The 11,039-nt window shown below is 43.1% G+C and overlaps 2 protein-coding genes across 3 annotated transcripts; one reads left to right on the top strand and one right to left on the bottom strand.

Annotated features, from left to right (window-relative positions):
- Positions 1-365: 365 nt before the first annotated feature.
- Positions 366-3,154, bottom strand: med7 (mediator complex subunit 7). Of its 2 annotated transcripts, none has more exons than XM_083785924.1 (2): positions 3,075-3,154; positions 366-1,631 (listed from the first exon to the last, which is right to left on the bottom strand). In XM_083785924.1, the coding sequence occupies exon 2, from the start codon at positions 1,622-1,624 to the stop codon at positions 860-862; it is 765 nt and encodes a 254-aa protein (XP_083642050.1). In that variant the 5' UTR covers positions 1,625-1,631; positions 3,075-3,154; the 3' UTR covers positions 366-859. The 2 variants fall into 2 exon arrangements, with proteins under 2 accessions (XP_083642050.1, XP_083642049.1); XM_083785923.1 differs by having other exon boundaries at positions 2,976-3,147.
- A 794-nt stretch (positions 3,155-3,948) lies between these two features.
- On the top strand, positions 3,949-9,921 carry LOC310873139 (magnesium transporter NIPA2). Its single transcript, XM_083785451.1, has 6 exons — positions 3,949-4,068; positions 4,275-4,407; positions 5,381-5,437; positions 5,790-5,880; positions 6,920-7,080; positions 7,925-9,921. The coding sequence occupies exons 2-6, from the start codon at positions 4,275-4,277 to the stop codon at positions 8,581-8,583; spliced, it is 1,101 nt and encodes a 366-aa protein (XP_083641577.1). The 5' UTR covers positions 3,949-4,068; the 3' UTR covers positions 8,584-9,921.
- Positions 9,922-11,039: the final 1,118 nt, after the last annotated feature.

The raw sequence follows: 11,039 nt of genomic DNA, 5'->3' as shown, positions 1-11,039 counted from the left end.
ATGCAATCTGGCAGTGTGCCGCGGGTTCGACTCCTGATCCCGACGGCCTTTACTGCATGTCACCCCCCCCCCCCCCATCTCTCTCCCCATTTCCTGTCAGCCTACTGTCTGTCCCTCCATTATAAATAATATAAAATAAATGTCGAAAGCCGCAAAAAAAAAAACAATGAATATGCACACCAAATTTGCACATATTTTCAATGAATTTCAAAAATTCAAATTCAAAACCAGATTGGACCATGTGTCCAACTCACAGTGACATCCCCTTTGACCTGAAATGACCACCATTGCAGATGTGGATAATGCAAATACATTGCAGACGCAAGTAGAACGTGGGAATCTTGCACGTCACATGGTTCTGCTTGCTTATTTATATTAACTTGTGTCTAAGTGCAGATTCAGAACAGCCAAGCCCTGCATGTGCTCACACTCACACTGCTGTGGACAGGATTATACATTTCCATACGTATCGGTATCCCATATAACTTCAGTGTCCTAAATATAAGTACAAGTCGCCTTTTAGTTCCTGTATTTCCAGTTAGACACTTTTGGCAGAATATAAAATAATTTTAGCTTTATTGGATTGTTTTTTGTTTTTGTTTTTACCCAAAGAGATTATGCGAGCAGCATTTCACTTCAATACAATCCAAACTTTGTAAAATATGCAGATATCAAGACAGGAGTCGTTAAGATAATGGGTTGTTAAGTAGTGTGTACTGTAAACTAACATAATCTAACAGCTCCATGTTTAATTTAAGATTACAAATCAAGAATATGCATATGAGGGGGGGGGGGGACCAACAGAACAAACCCTACATGACGTACACATAAAAATAATAAACAATTACTCATTAAAAACTTAAGCAATTTCATCAATAATACAACACATGGCAGCGTCTTTGTCAAATGTCTTGTCCCTCTGTGACACCTGCACATTCTTGTCCTGCTGGCTTGTCACCATACAACTGGCCCCTGCTTCATCTATGTCCATAGGCTCCGTTTTCAATCTGGGGGCCATACCAGAGGGGCCACTGACACCGCCTACTACAGACACGCTCCTACTCCTTTCCCCGGCTCCGTTGGGGCCCTCCGTCTGGGGCAGGTCATCAGGCAGCGAGGCCAGGCAACCCTGAATCATCTCCACCACCCTCTCCAGGTGTTTCTGGAACCTCTCAGCCGTCTCCAGCCTCTGCCGCTTCTGCACCTCCATCATGACCCTCAGCGTCTCCCGGGCCTGGTGCGGCCTGTACTCGTTGATCAGGTGATGCATGTGGACAAACAGCAGCTTCAGGTCCTCCAGCTTCTCCTCGCGCTTTATGCTGCCGGGGCTCTTGATCAGGATGTCCAGCAGATCCAAGAAGTTCACCAGGATGGACATGTTGAGTTTCTTCAGCTCCCGCTTGTGGTCAAACTGCATGGGATGGAGCCTCTCGATGCCCTGGCTCTCCAGGGGCCGGATGATGAGGTCGTCGCATTGGAACTGGTTGCCAAACATCATGTAGCTGTCCTTGATGGTTGGAGGTGGCTTCGGGGCCAGACCCTTACGGATGTTGTCATCTGTATACTGATTGATGTACTGCATGGGCGGAGGAGGCAGAGCACTCACCTGCTGTGGTTCACCCATGATGAACCTGAAAGAGTAGTGCAATAAAGTACATTATATTCAGTACATTGTATTAGTATTTTTTTTAACATTTTTCAGATACATTTCACAAGGGACTGCAATTGAAATAAGCCTTTAGCTTTCTTGTGTTATCCGGTTGTGTTATCCTTTTGATGAATGTATGTATTTTCTGTATATTGTCAATAAAAACATATCAATCAGTGCGATCTACTGGTGAGTGGTGACAGATTTGCAATTTAGCATATATACTATGTAGGCCCTAAGGCCTACATACTTTGTTAACCCAGTCTCACGAAGAGCAAAATGTCTAGTGTCAGTCTCAAAGTCAGTGTATTTAATTTGTTGTTTTATGTGTTATATGTGGTCATATAGCAATGGGTGTTTAGCGAATGCTTATTTATGAAGCAATTATACGTATCACGGTCACCAGGTTGTTAAATAACGTGCGCAATGATCCAACTGTATCCTTACTACTGTTCTTCAGCTAAGAGACATTAGGCTAGTGGTTTTGAACCAGTGGTCCAGGGACCACCAGTGGCCCTTGAGGGGGTTCCAGGTGGTCCCTAGCCCTCCAAGCAGAACCCAATGCTACTGAAGTTTCTGACATTTGTTAGACCCAGTGCATTGGGTCCTGTTGCATCAGTATCCTGCCACCTGGTACGCAGCCATACTAAAACATAAACAACGTGTTTATGGCCTGTCTGCGCTCTTTGACGACATTTTTTCGTGTGAGGGAATTCCCATACGAAAATATAGTCATGAACAGGGACCCTACATAAAACTCATCTAATTGTCAGAAAAGCTTTATGTAGTGTTTTCCGAGAGGGGCTAGGTGGTCCCCATGGAGAGTTGGTAACCAAATGGACCCTTATGTATCTTAAGGGGCCAATTTGGTTTCATTTTACGCTCTCAAGAGTTACATTATTGTTAAACATGGATGGTACCATATCAATACAGCATGGAATTGTGTGGCTCTGGGCCATAGCCTCCTGCACTTAACGGCAGTAAAGTGCAGAAGGCTATGGACCAGAGCTAGGAATTGTGTAGCCCCGATACGTTCCATCAGTCCCTAGTTAAGTACTATACGCTCGTCGCTCATTCTGTAGCTCCGAATGAGTGTAGTACTAGGGGTAGTATCGAGGCAAAATCTCATCAAAAGGTGGCTCAAATGTAGAATAAATAATGGACCTTGATATGAAACAGGTTGAAAACCACTGTAGGGCAAACGTAAGCTATCAAAGACTCCAGAAAGACAGATCACTAAGTTAGCCTCGCATCATGCTAAGTAAGCTAACCATATATACTGTAACAGGAAGCTAACACAACTAGAGTCAACACAATTTCAACACACCTTTGGAGTGAGTCCTTGTTGTCGGTTGCTTAATAATCACGACGAATAAATTAAAATACCGTTGGTTAATTAATAAGGTTGATTAAATAAATACCGTACGTTTAAAGTTTCAACGCCTTGAGAGTCGTTTTTCTTTAGAAATGATACAACATTATGCGCCGCTAACTTCAGGAGGAGGGGGCGGACATGAACGTCGCATACAGTCTGCAGCCTCTTCAACGCCATTGGACGAACGTCCTGGCTAGAATGCGCCGATTGGACCAAATTCGCGTCAACCAAGGCCACCAACCAATCCACTGCTGGATTGGACGGTGACCGGTGAACAAAATAGGGGCTGATTGGTTAGCTACCATTAGAGGCGGTTTCTGTCTGTAGTAGACCTGCCAAAAAAGAATAATAATACGGTAAAGTGTAATGTAATGATTTATGGTGTCGTCCACTCACAGTTAACAGTTTTTGTAATGAGTTGTACTTGAAATGTACTGTAATTCAACTGTTAATAAATCAATTATCAACACAGACAGTCAGACACACACTTACCAATAACAAAGCAACACATTACGCACACAGTTGTAAAAGTGCCCACATATGCCAAGTGCCCATTTGTTCAAGTGCCCACATGTCCAAGTGCCCAGTCATCCAAAACATATGGTGCCCAGATGTCCGTGGTGCCTATGCTGGTCACATTTCCCACTATAGCCTAATTATTAATGAATATGACTCTTAAAATAATATCACTATATATATATATATCACACAAAACAGAACACAGGTTCAGTGTTCTGTTTCCTTGATTCAGATGGATAATGTCTGTCTGAATACAAACCAAAAAAAGGTCATTACAAAGTTGACATATTATTGCTTATAGCAGCTTTAATTACGGTAATAATAATTAGGCTTATAATAAGCGGACATGGCCACCTTGGACGGCGAAGTGCCGGGTGTGACGTCACGGCAGCAGCCAGTCAGCTGCTCGCTTGCTTCAGCAAGCAGGCGCAGCACAGCACTTAGCCTCGGTCCCAGACTTACTTATCTGCGAAAAGAAAAGCGCAGCACTAGGCAGCTAACGAATGGCTTGAGGCGAGAGTTGAAGGTAAACACAATTAATTAATTCATGAATACATAAACACGTTAGATTGGATTTAGCTGCGAGAACTGAGCACTTAATATGAGACATAACTGTTTGTGTGGTGTTTCTTTTTTGGGGGGGGACAGAACCAGACTGTCATGTGATTTGGAGTAGAGGGGGAGGCTACTACTGGTTTGGAAATTGAAAGTTTTTGTGAATGTTTCTTTTAGATGGATGCCAGCCGCAAGGATTTCTACATCGGCCTGTCTCTTGCTGTGAGCTCCAGCCTCTTCATAGGAACCAGCTTCATCTTGAAGAAGAAGGGCCTCCTGCGACTGGCTGGGAAAGGTTCTATGAGAGCAGGTATGTACGGTAAACACAAAAATATGTGCATAAATAAACATTTTATTTTAGAATATATAGAATATATATATTATATTATTTTGATAATTTCTTAATGCTTCTGAATTGAATACAGGGGACCACAATGGAAACAAGCTTTTTGTGTTATCCTTTTAACAATCTTTGTAAATCACCTCTGTGGATTCTGCAAACAGTTTATAAAGTTAATCAATCAATCAATCAATTATTATTACTGTTAATGGCAATGAAGGACCGGGAAGTCTGGCAATGAAGGACTGGGAAGTTTGGCGTTGCATGTGAAATCCATGATCTCGACCGCAGTCGAAAAATGATGATGATGATGATGATGATGATGACTGTTATATTATGTGAATAGAACAAATATTAAGGAATGACCTTTGAAAAGAAGCGACTGCACAGTCCTCAAATACAGGATGACTTGCTTTATTTGTCTTATGCTTCCTCACTGCTTTTATAATGTAAATATTACAAAATGTAGCTTTATTTTATTGAGCCACTTACTATTAAAGAAATCACACAAGTGAGGGGAGCTCTTATCATCATACATCATCACATTCCGGCCAATCACTTTAGGCGTCCTCACTTTTCTGTCCTCACCTTTTATCCTCACATTCCGTGCTCAGCCAATCAAATCATTGCTATATGGGGTACACACAAAGCTGGACATAGGGCTAGCCTAGCACGGTAGCACCCCTAAAAAAATCTATAAGCTCACAACGTGTCACGTTGCAATGCGTTCTTAGGTTGTAGATCGGCTGTTTTCAAAAACATTCCCTATAATGACCAAGGCACGCCAGGTCGAAAGTAATTAAAAATCCGGACACATTGGCTGCATAATTGCAGATTCAGATGTCATCCAAAAAGTTAAATAATGACTGCCAGACTGATATTTGGGTCAGGTCATTTTCAGATATTATAGATATATGTCCTGTGCATGCTTTCTGTTTCACAGGTCAAGGGGGGTATGCTTACCTGAAGGAATGGCTATGGTGGGCAGGACTTATTTCAAGTAAGTGATTAAATCGACCAATAAACCCGTACTTTTTATTTCAACAGATGTGTTGAATCATGTGTAGTCTGTTCTCTGTTTGATTTTGTCAGCCTTAACCTTCTCTATAAAAGTGTGGCCTTTGTTTTCAAAAAGAGAGGGATGGTTGTTTGTTGTGGGTTTGGTATTTTTGCTGGCGTTCTCAGTAGAACAGCAATACCCACAACATCTGTTTGAAGCACACATTCCTTCAAAGAGCACATTTGCACATGTAGGCTAGACAAGAAGAATTTCTGAAGACTCCCCAACTATAACATAACTGTAAGACCCCTTATAGATCCTGAATGCTAGTGGTTGTTTCTGTGTGTTTCAGTGGGAGTTGGTGAGGCTGCTAACTTCGCTGCATATGCATTTGCACCTGCCACACTGGTAACTCCCCTCGGAGCAATGAGTGTACTTGTGAGGTAAATTTGTTTCTTGTTTTTTGATCATTGCTTTCACAACTCTGCTCTTCCTCTGTACATACTGAATAATGCCTACCGTAGTAGGCGACTAGGACACGCAGAAGTGAAATTACTGCCGCAGACGCGAAAACAATGTGAAACTATGTTATACAACAACTTATGGTACTTACGTGGCCGGTTAAAACTGAGGTTAGATTTAGGGTTAGTGTTAATAATTGGGTTAGTAGTCTAACAACGCACCTCCGTCGCTGTCAGAACAGTAGCCGTCATCAACGCACAGAATGCAGCTACTGAGATCTTGGTAGGTCAGTAGACGGCTACTGAGACCATTCAATGCGATAATTCCCATTCAGTGCATTGATAGCATTCAAAGCCGGTGTATGTGTCACTCTGTTGATATGACACCTTAAGGGACATATTATTTCTTTACACCAAACTGCCAATGCTGTAGTGATGATTGCAACTGTTTGCAGTTTCAGTGTTCACACTGTCCACCCGCATTGTTTCCTTAACCCCATCTAATATGATTGGTAGCAGATAAAAAAAACGGCCCATGTCATACTGTATGTGCAATTTGCGCATCTATCTACACTTTTGAAAGCACTCCGCTCGACCCCAAAAAGCACACTGACCATGTGATGTAAATCAGCAGCCAAACAAGGGCACTAAATCACAATCATTGACATAACAAGCATTCACAGAACTGGAGGTCAACACTTTGTTGTACATCAAGTAGTGAAAATAGCAGATGAGTTATTTTTGCAGAACGTTGTGAAATCTTCAGAATGAGGAAGCTAGGGTTCATGTGGGTAAATGCCATTGCCTTCTGTGCTATGCAAGTCATCTTTGGTCATTTCTCCATAGGTTTTAATGTAAAAGGGGTGTGCCAATTTTTACTCTGCAGGCGACTAGTCTAAGAGGGTCTGTCTGTGCATCTGTGTGTCTAATCGTGCAAAAAGGTTTGACCGATCAGACAGGGTCACTGGCAAATCAGTTGTACCTCAGAGCTGACCTACAATGTTTTTTGTTGTTTTTTCAGTGCTGTGCTCTCCTCCTACTTCCTGAATGAGCGGTTGAATGTGCATGGAAAAATCGGTTGCTTGCTGTGCATCCTGGGTTCCACGGTGATGGTCATCCATGCTCCCCAGGAGGAAGAGGTGGCCTCCCTCACTGCCATGGCTGAGAAGCTCATAGACCCAGGTATGGACAGAGCAGGACTCTGGTCAAAGAGGCTACGCTCTCCTACAGTTACTGCATGAGACGTTTCAGGGGTTTTTTTATGCTGTTTTGCAATATATCTAGTACACATAATGGAAAACACAGCCATTGTGCTTTTCCTTTAAAATTAATACAATACCATAGACAACTTCCTGTCACCAACTAGCCTGTCCAGTATCCGTGTCAAAGTGTCCCTGAGCAAGACACTTAACCCGTAACACACCCCAAGCACTCATCTTGGGCACCTGAGCAGTGATCAGCTGGGTGAAGCCAAAACCGAATTTCCCTTGTGGGATTAATAAAGGTCTACCTCTCTCCTCTTTGATGTTTTTTCTTTCTTCTGCACTGCAACATTGCATTGCCTTGTGTTAAATGTGCTATACAAATAAACCTGCCTTGCCTTGACTTGCTTTGCCTTGCCTTGCCTTCTTGACGATCCCATGAAATCATTTCAGCCCAATACATTCAGAAGATATTTTGTATCACTCTATTCACAAGGGAACCATTTAACGTGAGGCCAACAACAAATTACCTCTCAGTCTCCACATTGATCCCTGACTATTCAAACATCTCTTGTCTTTTTGTTTTGGTTTAGTTTTTTCTTACAGGGTTTTTCTATGACCATTTACGGGTTTTGTTTTATGGCGGTTTTGCTTTGCTTTGTAATTTATTTGAGCAATTCTCCCCTATAAAGATTTGGTCAAAATGGGGCTGCCAGGTCCTATTTTCATTATTAAGTGGTTAATAATATACATTTTGATCTTGCCATGCTGAAGAATGACAACCCTGTGCCTATTGTAACATGTTGATGCGTGCCTCATCCCAGGGTTCATTGTGTTTGCTGTGTGCATCGTGATAAGCACCCTGGCTCTCATCTTCGGCGTGGCCCCGCGGTATGGCCAGAAGAACGTCCTGGTGTACATCCTGATCTGCTCCGTGATTGGCTCCCTCTCTGTGTCCTGCGTCAAGGGCCTGGGCATCGGCATCAAGGAACTGTTTGCTGGAACGGCGGTCCTGGCGGAGCCACTGTTCTGGTCCTTACTTGTCTGCCTGGTGGTTTGTGTCAGCATTCAGATCAGCTACCTGAACAAGGCCCTGGACATCTTCAACACCTCAATCGTCACACCCATCTACTACGTCTTCTTCACCACCTCCGTAATGGCCTGCTCTGCCATCCTCTTCAAGGAGTGGTTGAGGATGAGTACGGACGGTGTGGTGGGGACCATCAGTGGCTTCCTCACCATCATTCTGGGGATCTTCCTCCTGCACGCCTTCAAGGACATTACCTTCACCTGGGATGCCCTGCCGCTGCACCTGAGGAAGGGTCCTCAAGGCATGCCCTGGGGCCACCAGTCTTACGTGGCCCTCCCCAGTCACGAGATTCCAGTGGAGGATGACATGACACTTCCCAGGGAAGGGGGCTCCAAGGCAGGGTACCCACCGGAGAACTCCACGAGGAGGAACAATGGCTTTGTTACAACTTAGCACAAAGCCCGTTGGCAGTCACTGAAAAGCCTTTATGTTCCTCTGCCAAGCTTTACGATGTGCCAACTTAAACAATCTGTTTACTAAATCTGCCTTAAAACAATAAACACTGGATGTCTAGCTGCGATTTTAGCACGATTGAATTGATTGAGTTTATATAAGCTCCAAAGTTTATTTTATTTTATTATTATAGCAAAGATGTATTTATTTTGTCTCAGTCGAGCCAAATCATTATGATGAAACATATAGGACAGATTTATAATGTAGGTGATAACACATCTTTTCCAAATGTCTACTACTATGTCTGTGAAAGCACCCTATTGTAGTTCATGTGAGTAGTATAGACTACTATAGAACGTATGTAGATATATTTATGTACAATCTCTAGAGTCTGATCATGACTGCCTATAGGGCTGAAAAGCTTGTAAAAAACACACTGTGCCTTGGTGTTACTCAGTATATGCATTCCTTTGCACTTTTAACATTGTGAACATTGTTGTATTGTATTGTCTCCACCAGGCTGAAGGCATGGGGAGAGAGTATGATTTGCACTCCGTCCGTGTGTATGTGCGTTCGTCCGTCTGTCTATGTACAGCTAATCTCCCACACCGTTGGCCTGGTCGATGCCAAACTGTGCACACACACTCCCTGGATAGTGGATTCCAAAAGACGAACCTATTTTTCCACAACGGCCTGTTATAGCGCCACCATGAGGCTGACTCTTGCAAAACACATTTCAGGTACATTACTCGTACACATTTTATCCATACCCCATACATCACGCAAATCATTATACACTATCTTCATAGTCATGTAATAGATTGCTTAAGATTGCCTTCCAAAGTTTGCAGGATTGGTCCATTTTGAACATGTACACCGTGACATTATGCAGTATGCACGCACATTCCCACTAGGCAGAGGAAGAAGTGGCACTTAAAATCTTTCAAATCAGCCTCATGGTGGCGCTACAACAGGCCAATTCATGTTTTCACCTATGACTGCACCGATCTGTGTACAACTTTGTATGCGCACTTGAACACTTCTAAACATGTATACACTTAACTTTTTCTATTACTCCTACACATTTTGTCCAAACATCACAAACTCTATTATCCTGGTGGAGACCTGTGCCCCGAGGGTCACTTTTTCTAGTTTCCAACTGTTTTCCAAAGTCAAGGCAAAAGCTTTAATTTTCCTGATTATGGGTCACGTTCACTTTTGGCACTGATGATCAAGATTGAATAAGTTACTGTAATACCTTTTTGTATTAGCCTTAATGAACAAATGCATTTCGCCATATGTTCAAAGATTAAACTTTCACTGTGCAATAGAGAAGTATCAACAGGGATAATGTCTTGCCATTGCTAACATGTCTTGCTGATCTGGAAGCATTGTGAGCTTGTAGAATCTCTTATCTATTTCCACTACTTTTGGAATAATCTTGAAAATATGACAGTTCTTTGTGTATGACATGCCACAAATAGGGAGAGAGAGCATTGTGCCAAAACATTCCGACAGGTTAGGGAGGAACTCTGGGAAGAGTTAGTGTATGCCTTTTCCACCAGAAAGGTTCACAAATCATGCCCCTCATTTTCGTTTTATCCCACGATTTTGTAACCCATTTTTTCACCCAGTGTCATCTGTAATCCTGGGCTCTACACTCCCTCCGCCAACCTGGGAAGAGCAACAGACTGACCTCATGCTTCCTTCAATGTATGAGTGCCCAAGCCACTTCTTTTCGTCTTTTCGTTTCCCCGGTAGGATGTAGCGCTGGAAGGAACACGTTATTCCAACCAGTTCCTTTCCCCTCCATCAGGTTGACCAGGGGGGAAGCAGTTTAGAGACCAGGATTACTGCATGATTTTTGTAAGGGTACCTACCCTAGGGGATACGGGGAGAACATGCAAACTCCACAGAGAAAAAGGCCCTTTCGCCAACCCCACCTAGCGTATGGGCACTGATGACGCGGAGGAGAACCCGTCCCCACTCCGCAGCACCCCCAGCGGGAATCAAACCCAGTACCTTCTAGCTGTGAGGTGACAGCGCTACCAACTGTGCCACGGTGCTCCGTTTTCTGGATGGAAGTACAGTACTTGTAACAGTAAATGTACGTAGTTACTTTCCACCACTGATAATGGTTTGGTGTAAAATGCTCACTCTCTGGGACCAGATGGTGGTGCAGGGCATGAGGTGGCATGGAATGGAATAGTGACCCCCTCTGGGCGAGTTTTAATCTCCTGTAATGTTTACCATACTTTTTTGTGTCAAGGACCCCAAAATTGAGATGCATTTGGCTCTGGACCCCCGTCTGAAAATGTTTTATGCTACCAGAACCCCAGAAGGGAAGATTATTGTTAAAGAAATACATTTTTATTTTCAATATTTTTCAAAAGAATAGATGTACAAGCTCAGAGCCCCGACCCTCCTTCCAGTTTTACAATGATTGGATAATGTTA

Source organism: Protomyctophum parallelum, assembly GCF_964188405.1.
Source record: "Protomyctophum parallelum genome assembly, chromosome: 16".
Lineage (NCBI taxonomy): Eukaryota > Metazoa > Chordata > Actinopteri > Myctophiformes > Myctophidae > Protomyctophum > Protomyctophum parallelum.
This window is presented reverse-complemented; position numbering and strand designations above follow the sequence as displayed.